The following is a 14,588-nucleotide window of genomic DNA, read 5'->3' as shown; positions in this document are numbered from 1 at the left end:
TTAAGATATATTTAGATAATTAATTCTACTTTTAATATTCTACTGATATAGATTTACTATCTTTATAACTGTTCTGAGATCTTAGTTAACTGCGTCTCTTATCTTTTATTTTTATTAAATTAACTATTATAATTAATATAATTATCATTTATTCAATCAATAAAATTGGCTACAACAGTATTTTTAATATCTATATTAATTATTTTTTAATAATATACAGTAATTCTTTCTCTAAAGATTAATTATTATATACTGAAAGCTTTAGAAATTCGTAATTATAAATTAATACTGTAGTTAATAGTAGAAAAATCAAGAATCAGTTTTCTATCGATAGATGTAAGAGATAGAGCCAGGGCACCCTATTCCACAAGGCCAAAAGGTCATAATAATTCGGGATCAACGATCCCGAATACAATAGACTATCTACTGTTATTCTGCCTACATATCCTTATCTAGTTGACAGGTCTTCTACCCTGATTAGTAGATAACTCTGACATTCTGTGTCTGCTTTCTTTTATAAGACACACTAGACAAGGGTCTGTAATAATCTTTTTTAATTATATATATAATAACTCTATCTAGATAAAAACAGATTAATCTATAAATATTTTATTCATTTAAAAATTAGAATAATACCGTTAGAGATATTATAATTTAAATCGGATTTCAAAGCCTTTTTTTAGAGTTACTGCTTACTCCGTAGTTGAACCAACTCGCCTTGCACGAGGATGATACTGGAGGGGGCACTACCGTACGTACCCTTACAATAGGCCAAGTAAAAAGTGTGAAGCACCTCATTTTGTTGCTTCAGTATTTCAATGGATATCACCCATAATATCTTCTTCAATGTCAATCCCACCGGCCGCCTCGTCAAGTGGACTTTTTCCAGAATTGTCAGACCACCTGAGGCTCTTTTGCGAAAACAGAAAATGCTCATTACTCAGCTCCAGCCCATGGTTGGACTGATAAATATTTTGCGCAACAAAACCCAATTGCCGACCCTCTTTCACTATCTTCCCCCGTGCATATAGTTCCCGCGAATAGAGAGACTTCATTGGATTGGAAAATCGAAGCATTGTAGTGTCGTCAGGGTTATGTGATTGTAGCAGGACAGCATTGAAAGCCTCTGACATTACAAGTGATGCCATAGACGACTCAACTTCACGGAGCGGAGATGAGCAATCGGACGCCTGTTGTGTTACATCTGCCATTGTAAGGGCAGAAAATGTCCTCCCTAATTTCAGGGTCATGCATTTATTGAATGTCTTGATTACTTGGTGGACAAGACCGGTGTTATTGTCCTAGATATCAATAAGCACCTCAAGAAGGCAGGCACCACAGGAGTAAAGAACTCCGGTTTATAACTTACTAGACGCCAAATAGACTGTGCAGCTTCAGCTTCAGCTTTTAACCTTTGATAATCACCCTTCACAAATGCATCGGCCAGTGAGGTATATGGCTTCACCAAGGACTGATATGCTCTGATCACATGTGAAGAGACAACATCCGGAGGTGCGGTCAACTATCAAAGAACGACACCGGTTAGCTGGGAGGCTGCACACTTTTAGAGATGGCATCTTCGCCTGGGAGATTACCTTTCCGCTTCGCAACAGGTTGACTAAGAGCCACTTTTTGTACCCTTCTACCATGATCTTGCTGACGGCATTTGTGACAGGGCAGGATATCACTATGCTTAAATAGTGAAGTGCCCTATCCCACCTTTTTAGCGCCATGTATATCATTGCACCATAGAGAAAAAATTGCAGATGGTCTCTGTATGTCAGCTGCTTGGAAAATCCAGAAGCATCGGTTATAAACGCCGTGCTAGACTCGTGTTCCCCACAAAGGAAAGGCTGGTGATAATTCTGATAAGCCTGTCCAGTAACAGTAGGAAAATGACAAACCTGTCTCTCCAAAACTGGCACAGCAAGGCTATACGACCTAGATATCAAGGTGAGTTTAATAAACGTAGTATGAACCGATGTGAGGACCTCAGACAAGGGGTCAAGTCGAAGTATGGCATCCCTGACAGCTAGAACTGCCAGGAGTGGCTTTTGAGCGATAGCAGGTCAGCGTAATGATCAAAACAAGTAATGTTTGCTATTACCTTGGAGACAGCCTGCGCAGCTTGGACCACAAGCTGTACTAGCCGGCGCCATTCGTGACCAGCATACCGTATTTGAGAAGGATCAAAGCTTCTCAAAAATCGAATAGCCTTGAGCCATAGTTCTCGCCCGGGATGAATTTGCTCGGGTAGCCGGCTCCTGTTACTGCCCTGGAGGGACTGGATCTTAAGAAGGAAGACTGATAAATAGGACAGAGTGTGTAGATAAGGATCGAGGTTCTGTAAAGGCGCAATGGCGATTGTAAGCTAGCGAAATCCCCGCACTTGAAGGGAGCAGGATTGCATTGATCCCCATGTCGCCCCTCCCAAAAGTTGTTTAAAAGGCCTCAGCTTACATCTAGTAAATATCCGCTGGCTACTGAAAGCTCAGAAGCCCTACTCGGCTGTTGAAGGTATGTGATCAGGTCACGGATCCGCCTGTCATGGTCTTCATCGGAGCTACCTGATGACACTGAGGTGAGTTGCGAAAGAAACTCGGCCATTTCTCACGAACAAACTGGATTGCGAAGGCCAGCTTGAATGTGATATAGACCCAATACTCAGAAGAGTAGAAACCTGATAACTTGATGAAAATAGGTGATTCAGCACTTTGTGCGGAAGGAAGTACGTATCGCGCCTACAACACTACGCTATGTATGGAGTACTGGCTCCATGATCATATCAGGAGACGCTATACACCGCCTGCCTAATATGTTGTCACAACGCCCCTCTTCTTGATAATTTACGGGGTAATCCCCACCACAGTTGGGTGAGTCAGTCTAGCGCCAGCCTGTACGTCCTCCAAATCCGTTGAGAAAAAATTTTAATTATTGCAGCCCTTCAAATCATCATCTATTTGGTCCTATCACACATTGATACTTTTGAACTTTTGAACTTTGAACTTTGGCACGGACACACACACATACACACATACACCCCCACACCTCTTTCTATCGAAGTCCGCACAAATGTCCCTTACCGAGTCTTCTGCCATTGATATCGCTAGGACTGCTTCTCTAGCATCTCGAGGTCTGGCAACTTTATCTGAAGCCGACCGCAATGGAGCTTTGACGGCACTACATGATGCGCTGTTAAGACATAAGGAGTCTATATTGGAGGCAAATGCTAGGGATGTTGAGATGGCGAGTCGGGCCGCTGCAAGTGGTAATCTAAGCCAAAGCGTTCTTAAGAGACTTGACTTGTCACGACCGGGAAAATACGATGATATGCTGAAGGGCATACTTGATGTTCGAGATTTACAAGACCCGAGTAGGTATATCGAATGATTATGTAACTATTACTAACTATATTGAAGTTGGACATGTGACTCTAAGGACACTTCTTGATGACGGTCTAGTGCTTGAAAGAGTGAGCTGTCCTATAGGTGTCCTGCTGATAATCTTTGAGGCGCGCCCCGAAGTTATTGCGAATATAGCTGCTTTATCTATTAAGTCGGGAAATGCTGCAATTCTCAAAGGTATGTGTCCATAAAAGGCTCTTGGCTTGTTGTTCCCTACTAAAGTCAGAAAGGCGGCAAGGAATCTACGGAGTCTTTTGTTGCTATCTCGCAGGTTATTTCAGACGCCATATCGAGTACCCAGGTTCCTAAATCGTCAGTGCAGCTCGTGAAAACGAGGGATGTGATTTCTTCTTTACTAGCCCAAGACTCATTAATCGATCTTGTCATACCTCGCGGGTCGAATGATCTCGTTCGATTTGTGAAGGACAACACAAAGATCCCTGTTCTCGGACATGCTGATGGCCTTTGTTCCGCATATCTTCATTTCGATGCAGATCCGGAGGTCGCAGTTAAGGTCATTGTGGACTCTAAGACTGACTATCCAGCTGCATGCAATTCCCTAGAGACATTACTTGTACACCAAGATGTTCTTGAAACTATGTTTCCTACTATCGCAGATGCCTTGTTCTCTAAAGGAGTGTCTCTTCGTTGTGACGCGCCAGCTAAGGCTGCATTAATGAAGACCTTGCCAGCTGCACCGAGTCATCTGCTCCAGGATGCTATCGATTCGGATTATCGCACCGAGTTTTTGGATCTCATACTCGCAGTGAAAACGATAGCTTCAACGCCACCTGGAAGTTCGTCGGTTGACGTTGCGGTCGCTCACATTAATTCTCACTCCTCTAAGCATACTGATATCATTTTGACAAGGTCAAAGGACATTGCGGACGTGTTCATGAAAGGCGTTGACAGCGCTGGTGTTTTCTGGAATGCATCAACAAGATTCGCAGATGGTATGAGGTACGGATTTGGCACTGAGGTCGGCATCAGCACAAATAAGATTCATACCAGGGGACCTGTAGGGTTAGATGGCTTAACCATCTACAAGTATCTGGTCCGGGGTGATGGTCATCGGGCATGTGATTATTCTGAAGGGGGTAAAACATGGAAACATCAAAGCCTACCACTTTAGTTAACTAGTTTAACAAGTTTAACTCGTCCAGAGTCGGAAATTATCGTTTGTATAAACTTCAATTTTCATTCAGCTCCAACTCCTCTACCTGAAATTTCATTCATATCCGTAAGAGTCGCTGCCGTATCAGCTAAAGAGCTTTGGAAGCTAGCCGTATTTCTAAAAAGTTGCACATGATCACAAAGCTCTGCGCATGTAGTATTTCCATGGCTATGACAGTTCCGACCCTGACACAAGATATTTTTCGTAATAAGCTCCTTTAAACCTTGAAGCCACGAGACCTTCTCCTTCCACGGGCCCTCTCAAACTTGCGTCCCTTGCTTCGCACATAGGGTTTCTATTGAGTATTAGTCCAGACACTCTTCATTAGAAGTATGGTTATATAAAGAGACTCGCCTTGTGGCTGTGAGGACCAAAGCCGAAGTGCTTGACGGCCTCACGAGCGTTCTTGGGTCCACGGAGAAGCAGAGTGTTTGCTCCAGTAGGAGCCCGGAGAGCAAGTTGATCCAGAGTCAAAGTCTCTCCACCGGCCTTCTCGATCCTGGCTCTGGCAGTAGCAGTAAAGCGCAGGGCAGCCACAGACAGCTTTGGAACGTTAAGCAGGCGGTTGTCGTCAGTGACGGAGCCAATGACGACGATGGTCTTGCCCTTGTGCGCGTCAGTCACGTTGGAAGCGATACGCGACAGAGAAACAGGTGGGCGGTTGATCCTCGACATGAAAAGACGACGCAGCACGACCTTGTTGAAGTTGGAGTCCGTGCGACCTATTCAAGACCACTAATCAGTTTTCCGTCGCTTTATGCCATCGGAATGGTCTCCTTCATACGGGCGAGGAAGCGATAAAGCTTCACCAAAACTTGCAGATAGACATTCTCGCTTTTCGGCGCCTTGCGATGGCTGCTACGCACATGGTGGCGATCCAAGTCGATACCTGCGCTCGAATGTTAGCTTCATACATCGTAGAATAACCTGAACAATGTTTTCGAAGCGTGTCCGATAACATAATTCCGCCGAGATGGTATGTGGTGATATATGATTGTAAACGTACCCATGGCTGCTAAGACTGATGGGACACCTGGGAGTTGGCTAGCTCTCGCACCCGTATGCAAAAATGAAACTCTTGAGGTTTTTGATCTACGATTTTCAGATGGACGGTGTGTGCGGGTTGAGCCCTAGCCTAGAGCAAATCGGGAAGTATTGGGGGCAAATTGCGGGCACCTGAAAACTAAGGCATTGGAACTTTTGCAGTGCATTGCTCCACTGTTTACTTGCATGCCGAGGTGTATATCATTGGATGAATACATTTTACTACTAGTAGTACTAGTAGCAGGCACCAGTAAAATAGCACCAGGATTAAGGTTTGTAAATGGCAAAAACTGAAGGCCTATAGTAATTGAAGAAAGAGGGCTCCGCTCCATTAATAAATAGAACTAACCCTGCCTTCAACAGATACACACACTCTCATTCACTGGTATAATCTATCTTCTGGTGGGTTGCTTAATTTCTTCCTAATCTTTCTCACTCGTGTAATGTAACGCTAGATACACCTATAATCATATACGATGTTTCAGACCATTCTAAAACTAAGCAACCTAGTACCCTGCAAAGTTTACTTAGAATAGCCAGGTACATCAACTAGTTTCCACATCGAGAACATCTGGTATAAAGCAATGCTCATGTGGCAATCCTCCAAGCCGCGACACCATCGTAGAAAGATGAAACTTAGGATCGGCGAAATATCCCTCCTGAGTCGTGACGATTTCATTTGTCATTCAGCTGGACAAGAAAATCCCTTGTTAGCTCAAAGCTGAGCCAACTACTCGCCATGCTCGGTGCCACCTTCAGAAGATTGGGGACGATTCCTTTAAACAGACCGCGCGTTCCCTCTTCTGCAACAATGACTTTCACGGCGTCCCATACAGATGCATACTGATAGCCCATTCCAGACATTGTATTGATCTGGAAGCGCCGCCGTAGGACATCGCTAACGGCCAGTTAGCGCACAGAGGGAGAGAAGGAGGGAGTGACAAGAATGTCGGAAGTCTGCAAGCAATCTTACAATGGATAAGTACATGTTTGAGCCACTGCTCCTGAAATAGCGCCCGCTAGTAGTTTACGCAGTGAACTAGGCGTCTTGTCACCGTCGGGAGTCAAATACTTTCGAACTGATTCATATGTCATGAAATTTAAACCAACCTTGGAATTCTCAGTATAATGTAAAGTGCCAAGAGCTTCACAAAACTTACATATGGGGCGACGCCGGCCACGGTAGGAATGATTCCGCGATAGAGCGCCAAGATACCACCCTCGGTCTTGTATATTAAGACCATAGTGCTGAACATGCCCGGTAGCTTCCCGCTGCCATCGCGCTGACCGAGGGCTGCGAACGACGCTGATTGAATAGAAAGGCGTGTCCGAACAATGTCAAGAGGATAAGTTATAGTGACTGAGGTAATTCCAGCAGCGCCTCCGCAAATGAGCCGGCGTACCGGTGACAACTCAGCATCCGGAGTTGGTTCTGCAAACTAAACTGCAAGATAAGCATACAACTTAAAAGTGATGACTGAGATGGGAGCATAATATAGAATACAGAGGGTGCTGGATGACTTACCCTTTTGTAAAAATTGTAACTTCCAAATTGAACCGCAGAGTAAGGGATTATGCGAATGCAATTGGTACCATTGCCCCGCATAAACCCTCTCCACCCTTCCTCTTTGCCGATCTTCACAAGAGCCTTCCATGTAGATAGCTTGTACTCTTCCCTGCCAACACTCTGTATTTGAAGCAGGATTTTTAATCGTTCAAGTGGTGACACGATGGTTCTGGATACTGCACCTGCCACGCCCCCAGCAATGAAAGCTGCCACGACAGGTTCCGCAATTTTGCCCTTAATTTCACTGACGAGTTTGCTGCTGTTTCCCGAAGATACTTCCTAGAAACTCGGTGAGCCATGGAACTTGATTCTTCTCTTAATAACTGGAATATCCTCATCCTACCTTAATTGAAGCGGAAGTTGGCGGCAATTGGGTTAACTTGGCCAAAGTATTGTCCTTTGAGATTTTCGATTCATCGTGACGAACCGATTCCTGACGATCCAGACTCATGTTGAAGGGAACAATTTACAGAAACAGCAGCGGTACCACGAATCGCTCCTAATGAGGTGGTTTGGAGTTTGATATTCAGGTTTATTGATGGCTCACTTGCTTTTTGAGACTCCTCTTTACTAGCCGCCAGCGTCGGAGCTCACGGAAATCAGCGAACACTTGAACCTATATTGAGATATAGTCACAGCAGGAAATCCCTTTGAAATTCGTCTGGCTGACGTCGCACAGGCCATAAATAGACATAGGTCAACTGGAAAATCAGAGTGACATGGCCAGAAGCCCCGACTATTGGAATGAAGCTTGCAAAGAGCACGAAGCGGAAGCGGTAACAAATAATACAGTTGATCGTTGGGTAATAACTAGATTATCATCTGGAAAAGAAGTTGGGTATTATAGATAAGGAAATGTATAAGATGCTCGTCAAGGCTAATGAGTGGTTCTTTCCAACATCAAGAGGGAAATTAATCGAAGACGCGCTGACCCAAACGAGGCATCATTGCGGCGGCTTGTCGAACATTAAATCGTGCCTAAGACCGCAGCTAGTCTCAGCCATTAGTAGTTTGGCGTCAGGGATGGGTGGGCCGAGCCCCATGCTTTGGTAATTTTACAACAAAAACAAATCCCGCCATATGCACAACACATAGTAAAAAAGAGGTATGCATGGCTATATATATTGGGGGAAAATATTGAATCCCAAGGAGTTTCGATATCCCAGATACTCATCACCCAATATACCATCGCATGAAACTCAACAACACTGGGATGTATCACTGATGTAAAATATGCATTAATGGTATAGAACATAGCATAGAACAGAATATTTACTACTTACGGCGTAAGTAGTATGTACAGAGTTGTCCAGGATACTGTACTTCACAAAAAAATCAGTATGGGGAGCTCCGGAGTACAGTACTATTGTTGTACATACATAGGTATAGTGCTATGTATGTGGGGTACATATACACACTACTAGTATCAATCATAGTTGGCCGTACACATGGATACTATTATTTATGTACATATCTTACTGACTAATAACTAAAGGGGGCTTTTTCATAACTGTGGCTGAGTTAGTTCGCTTGTGGCATGTGCACTTTCCTGTAGTCTTGTTCGAAACTTGCTCTTGTTCCTTTACCATTCTTGTTCTTATTTCCACCCAACCTTGTTAGCTAGACCAGTTTTGTCCTTGTGTCAATACATTATCTTCTAACTTAAACATAATATTGCTGGTGTATACAAAGAGATATCCGACTTCTCACATGATGTCTCGTCCTGGCACCACACTCTATGTCACCGGTTTCGGGCACGGAACTCGAGCTCGCGACCTTGCCTACGAATTCGAACGGTATGTGCCGCTCGTCGATTGCTATACGCTACTATGACCAGACGACTCGTTTCCATCTCGCAATCTACATCTCGGTTGATCCTCGCAATGCCGACGTTGGGGCAGGACCTCCTTACTGTCCTGAGATTTGCTTGTTGCATCACTCGTCGTGTCCTTGATATACATTCCCTTCGAAGACTCATTATGGCCCTGGCACTTTTGCTAGCCATCATCACCCGTTTATACACTTTTGTCTTTGGTCATTGAGCAATATTATCTTGGCTGTCTGTTTATACCCCACGAATATTTGTTCTAACTTAGCTTTAGTTACGGGCGCCTTGTCCGGTGTGACATTCCAGCACCGCGTACCCCTTCCAGCAGATTGTGTGTTGTGACATACCCGCTCCATTTCTTGACATTATTTTCTAACAATATCAAGGTTTGCCTTCGTGGAGTATGAGAGCCGTCGTGATGCCGACGATGCATACCATGAAATGCATAACAAACGAATTGGACGTGATGATTTATTGAAAATTGAAGTGAGTGCCGCGTCATCTAGTTAGAAACCAGCATCTAACGCGTACAAAGTGGGCTCGCACTCCACCATCTGCTTCTTGGAGGTTTGATTCTGGCCGGGACCGCCGGCGTGATCGTACACCGCCACGTCGTGGTCGTTCACCGTCACCTCGCCGTGGCCGCGGCGATTATTCTCCTCGTCGGGATGATAGGTACGAACGGGATTACGACCGACATGATCGTGATTATGATCGCCGCGACCGGGATTATGACCGACGTGACCGTGACTATGATCGCCGTGACCGTGACCGCGAACGCTCTCGTGACCGTTCTCGTAGCCCTGATGAGAGAGAGCGTGATATCAAGGATGATAGGGAACGCCGTGATGATGAACGTGAGCGCCGTGATGATGAGCGTGAGAATGGCCCAAACGGAGAAGAGAGAAAAGGTATGAACTTCTGAATAACCCTTACTTTTACCTAGTCTCTCTCATTGTTACTTATCAATCTAGTTCTTCTAGACCCTTTAACTACTGCCCATGATGAACTTGACACCGCTGAGTAGGTTGCCTTCATTTCAAAAACCGGTACTAGCACCCTGTCGGTTGTCATGGTCTAAGCCGCCGAGGACAAAGAAAATAGAAAGAAAAGAAAGAGAAAGGAAAAGGAAGAATTCGTGAGGTGGAGAGCTATTACCAGCTCTTGCTTTACATTGATGGTTCGGCCATTATAAGCATAGTGGTTCCATGCCATGAGATTGCACCGGTATTTGATCAGATTCTGTCGTCTCCCTGCTTTTTGCTATATTGTTCCCCCTCCCTCCCCTCCCTCCCCTCCCCCGTCTTCCCTAGCCCTCTTTAATGCCCTTAATTCGTTTTACCACAGTTTTTCTTTTTCGTTATCGGGAAACCGGAGGAGATGGAAGACGAACAAAGACGAGGACTCGGGCCTAGTGTTCTGGTGATGGATCGATCTTATTGGGACCTTGACTTGATCAATCTACGTTGAAATCTTTATCAGCGGCTCGAATTTTCACCGAACGCCCACCGAGCGATCGTTTCTTCCCCCGTCCCGCCTACGCCAGTGTATGTCGTCCTCTTGTCCGTCACGATCCGCAGCGGTCCGTCATGCGTCTAAATCGCTGTTTAATATGAAGACGATTAGCATTCCCTTTTACCGTCCTGTACGACCGGTCGTTACGAGTTCCGGCAACCGATTGTAATGTAGAGCGGAGCATATGTATACCTGTAGTACGTGGATCGTAAGGAAACTTGAAAGTAGGACGCACTTCCTGGTGATGTGCTCCCCTATTACCTATTGGTGGCCTATGCGCAACTTAATTGCTGAATTGCTTTGCAAAATATATTGATCTAGCAGAAGCACGTTACGGATGAACGCAAAACCAAAAATGCCAGTTTAACTATGGCCCGTTATGTATTAGCCTTCATTAACTGGTGGTTGTGTAGATTGCTTGTACTTCACCAGTGGCTGAAGATATTTGCAGGCCATATATATGAAAGAAAATGAGATAAAGGGAAAAGAAATGGAACTACTGCCAGGTTTTTAAAGCATTGACGCAAGGAAGGGTTATGTCTTCTTCGAAATCTGGTCCTTACGATGGCCCTGGGTCTATAAACATGTCCGAAAACTTATACCAGGTTAATAGACCTTTGAAGCCGCACACATAGAAAGGCAAGAACCAATCAAAAGAAAGTAAATGGAAGGGTTGAATAGAGTCTGACACACTCCCCATCATAGCACAATATAACTCTCATGATGAGCTTATTGCATCTTCTCATATGTAGCCATAAGGGAGCCTTGTTCACAAAAGTTAGCTTTTTACATTGACTCAAAATCAGTTTCGTAAAAGCAAGCTCACCGATGAACGTAGTCACTAAACGAGAGCGGACCTGGCAAATATCCTCAGGAACCAACCAGATCGTTGCACCTAGCTTTCTTGCTATACTGATGCTCAATTTGGCATTTAAGTATGCTTCTTCGTCACTGCGGCCTGGAGTTACAATCTCATAGTCCACGTAGCTACTCTTCATGCCGTTAAGCACGTCAAGGAGGAAGATTCCTGAGCCGATTGACTGATCTTTGAAACTGCGTATCGATGAAGTCCTGCCGCCTCTGCGGGACATGTCATTTGCCCACCGGATCATCTCCGAGTCCGTGATCTCACGTTTACCCATCCGCTGCGCCAAGCTAGACAGTGTATTTGTGATATCTTTCCGCATTAATTGCCACACTAGCCCTAGTGTAAGAGTACGCTGCCCATCAGTGATATCAGCCCCCTGAACACCAACAAGAGAAAAGCCGATATTCTTTCCAAGCTCGGTGGCATAGTTCGTATTTTCAACCGCTTTGAAACGCATCATTTCACCACCAGAGGTTGGTGGTCTGTTGACATGCCTCCAATTAACACTTCCGGGAATTACTTTATCATATGCCTGGAGGAGAATAGTGCCATCCCGAAGGTCATCAAAAAGAGAGTTAACAGCTGGTTGGACATCCAGTGAATTTAACCAGAGCGTAAAGACCCTAGCTTCACGTTCTCCCTCAGCATCGAAGTCTTCAACTTCGAGCTTCTCTTCTTCAGTGATAGGGTCGAGACCTGGAATTGTGTTAAATAAATTGGCCACAAAGGCAAGGTTAAGTTTGGGGTTCCCAGCAATGAGTGAGGTTGGGGTCAAGAACTTTCGACAACCAAGTTTATCCGCATTAGCTAGAACCTGCTCAGCACGCTGAAGCAAGTCTTGGGTTTGTAAGGGGCCTTGTGAACAAGCATCGGGTGCCAGTTGGTTGAGAAGAACTGTATAATTTTCACCATCTTTCACATCGGTTGAAAAGTTCGTCACCCTGCAGTATTGATCAGTAAATATCTATGCACCCCTGATATTATCCCTAGAAAACACAGGATGGCAACATACTGTCTGTTCCATTTTGCATTTCTTAGATGATAATTGAACCAACGCAACAATATCTGTTCAGGAGGCAAACGTAGAAATTGCTCCAAGGTTTCATCTTCTTCAAGAAGTCTATAAAGCTCAGGGTGAAGTTTGATGTCGATTTTCCCCAAAAGACCTCGGCGAATGATCTGCCAGATCAGGCCAAGGATGAGATGTTCGCGCACTTCTATTATATCACCACTTCCAATATTCACAACTGAGCAGCCAATGCCCTTAGCCGAGTTGATCACTATGTTGTTATTCTCGGACATGTGGAATGCGTTCAACTCCTTGATTTTCTTTCCCGGCTTGTTCAAGACACGCTCATCAATCGTATCTGGGACGCTGTCATTGATCAATTTTGCTAGAACCAACCCGTCTTTACATTTATCGAACATCTCGAACGTGTCGGTGGCAAACGGCAGGAAGTGACCACGTCCGGGTCCCCAGCAAGAACGGCATTGATGTGTCTCGTGAACTCGGTCCTTTCATCCTCATTGATAGTATGAGTTACATTTGCCGATGAACCCTGGACGTGAATTCTTCCTCCTATGCTGCCTTTCGAGACATGGCGAGATGAGCCGGCGCCATTACCAGCTACTACCGCGGCGGGACCTGCAGTGCCGGCGAGCCCGCTTTGCCCCGAGGTAGAACGCAGCTTGGAGATAAGCTGTTCCTCTGTCTTAGTTTCTCTATCGTGAAAATAAAAAACATCGGCTCGAAACGGAAATACTAACATCCACATAGTCTTCAAGTTCTACCCGTCGAGAGCTATCCAGCTCAACTTCCTTTAGCGCCTGCCGTACGATGTCATATGGCTGGCGCTCTGCTTGTTGAGTAGCTTTGATCACGGTCGCTTCATCCAAGTAGCCTTTATCATCAACATCTAACTTTCTAAAAGCATCTTGAAGAGAGAAGATTTCGCCCTGATCGAACTGCGGGAACTTCCTACAGAGATGACCATCAGAGTAAGACCCATTGCTCAGTAAGTTGGGTAGTAAAAAGATAGACATCCTGCATAAAAAGTCCAGAAAATACCGGGAAAAGAGAGAGAGAGAAACACAAACCTTTGAAGCTTGAGGACGTTCATTATTGCCTTTCTTTCTCGCCACGCCGGCCGAAAACCAACGGAGCGGTTTGTATGTTGTGCGGTGGAAAGACACAGGCTACGAGGTCAGCAAGTGATAGCCAACGATGACAAAAGGTGATAATATCTTCGGATATTTCAAGGGGAGGTTGTCAATTGAAGAATGACGGCAAGGCAAACCGAAGTAGGCACTATCCGTAATTCGGTAGCCTAGGACTGCACTTGAGATGGTTTGCGCTGGTTTCCCCTGGATGACGGAGTGGGATTTGGTGGAAAGCGGAGTGGGGTTTTTGGGCGCTAGGAGAGTGGCGATGACGCGGGGACCAGCTGAGCCGACAGATTTCTTTAGTATATGAGGTATAGAAGCTACTCAAGAAAACTATGAGATTTAGTTTACTTGTATAGTTTGATTTATTCTACTTCATTGAAATTGTGAAAGTCACTCCTTTCGTTAACTTACAAATAGTCCACTGGACTATTGAACACATAGATGAGTGGTTCATACTAGTCTTTTTGATATTGGTGATGACGCATTATGATGTCGACCTAAATCATTTCTATCGCTGGGGGCTTCTTACTGGTCTAACCCATCTCTAGTATGCTATACCTCACCTAGTACTACTATACCTACTACATATTATATATACACCATCATTTACTTACTATTCTCAGAGGGGGTACTACACAAATGTACTTATGTACATACATATATACTACCAATATTAACTGGTATATATTTTCCGTTCCTTCCCCGTTCTTCGGTTTCTTACTTTTTCTTTTCCTTCTTATCCCCCCCCCCCAAAAAAAATCCTCTCCTATAGCCTTTCATCTTCTCTAAGGTTTTTTCTTCGCTCCTGGGGCTTTTTCTGGTCACGACACGTTGCCTCAAAAGTCAGTATATCAAAGATTTGATTAAAACCAGACCATTACCAGTTACTCAGTGCCCCACAGCTATTCCTCTTTCTGTTTTTTTTTTTCTTTTTCTTTTTCTTCTTTTGTAGTTCCCTTGGTGCTAGAATTCTGACAGCCTAGTTACGCACTCATATGTTATATATTACTGCATAATTCGAA

At 44.6% G+C, this 14,588-nt stretch overlaps 5 protein-coding genes across 5 annotated transcripts; 2 read left to right on the top strand and 3 right to left on the bottom strand.

Moving 5' to 3' along the window:
* Positions 1-815: 815 nt before the first annotated feature.
* On the bottom strand, positions 816-2,607 carry ABOM_011843 (putative COP9 subunit 3; the record flags this gene model as incomplete). The annotated part of the gene is made up of 5 exons (XM_022538971.1): positions 816-1,301; positions 1,370-1,522; positions 1,596-2,051; positions 2,108-2,344; positions 2,461-2,607. 5 exons carry the CDS (start codon positions 2,605-2,607, stop codon positions 816-818), a joined length of 1,479 nt encoding a protein of 492 aa, XP_022383261.1.
* A 465-nt stretch (positions 2,608-3,072) lies between these two features.
* Positions 3,073-4,536, top strand: ABOM_011842 (glutamate-5-semialdehyde dehydrogenase; the record flags this gene model as incomplete). The annotated part of the gene is made up of 3 exons (XM_022538970.1): positions 3,073-3,373; positions 3,420-3,581; positions 3,635-4,536. 3 exons carry the CDS (start codon positions 3,073-3,075, stop codon positions 4,534-4,536), a joined length of 1,365 nt encoding a protein of 454 aa, XP_022383262.1.
* A 378-nt stretch (positions 4,537-4,914) lies between these two features.
* On the bottom strand, positions 4,915-7,640 carry ABOM_011841 (putative mitochondrial carrier protein; the record flags this gene model as incomplete). Its single annotated transcript, XM_022538969.1, has 7 exons — positions 4,915-5,300; positions 5,363-5,467; positions 6,411-6,520; positions 6,596-6,732; positions 6,783-7,061; positions 7,148-7,468; positions 7,533-7,640. 7 exons carry the CDS (start codon positions 7,638-7,640, stop codon positions 4,915-4,917), a joined length of 1,446 nt encoding a protein of 481 aa, XP_022383259.1.
* A 1,259-nt stretch (positions 7,641-8,899) lies between these two features.
* On the top strand, positions 8,900-10,044 carry ABOM_011840 (pre-mRNA splicing factor (Srp1); the record flags this gene model as incomplete). Its single annotated transcript, XM_022538968.1, has 4 exons — positions 8,900-8,985; positions 9,404-9,503; positions 9,553-9,928; positions 9,992-10,044. The coding sequence occupies 4 exons, from the start codon at positions 8,900-8,902 to the stop codon at positions 10,042-10,044; spliced, it is 615 nt and encodes a 204-aa protein (XP_022383260.1).
* Positions 10,045-11,261: 1,217 nt separating this feature from the next.
* Positions 11,262-13,520, bottom strand: sac6 (fimbrin; the record flags this gene model as incomplete). The annotated part of the gene is made up of 6 exons (XM_022538967.1): positions 11,262-11,296; positions 11,359-12,341; positions 12,413-12,767; positions 12,827-13,100; positions 13,168-13,378; positions 13,498-13,520. The coding sequence occupies 6 exons, from the start codon at positions 13,518-13,520 to the stop codon at positions 11,262-11,264; spliced, it is 1,881 nt and encodes a 626-aa protein (XP_022383268.1).
* Between the last annotated feature and the right edge of the window lie 1,068 nt (positions 13,521-14,588).

Source organism: Aspergillus bombycis, assembly GCF_001792695.1.
Source record: "Aspergillus bombycis strain NRRL26010 chromosome Unknown contig00195, whole genome shotgun sequence".
NCBI lineage: Eukaryota > Fungi > Ascomycota > Eurotiomycetes > Eurotiales > Aspergillaceae > Aspergillus > Aspergillus bombycis.
The sequence above is the reverse complement of the archived record's forward strand: the minus strand, read 5'-3'. Positions and strand labels throughout refer to the sequence as shown.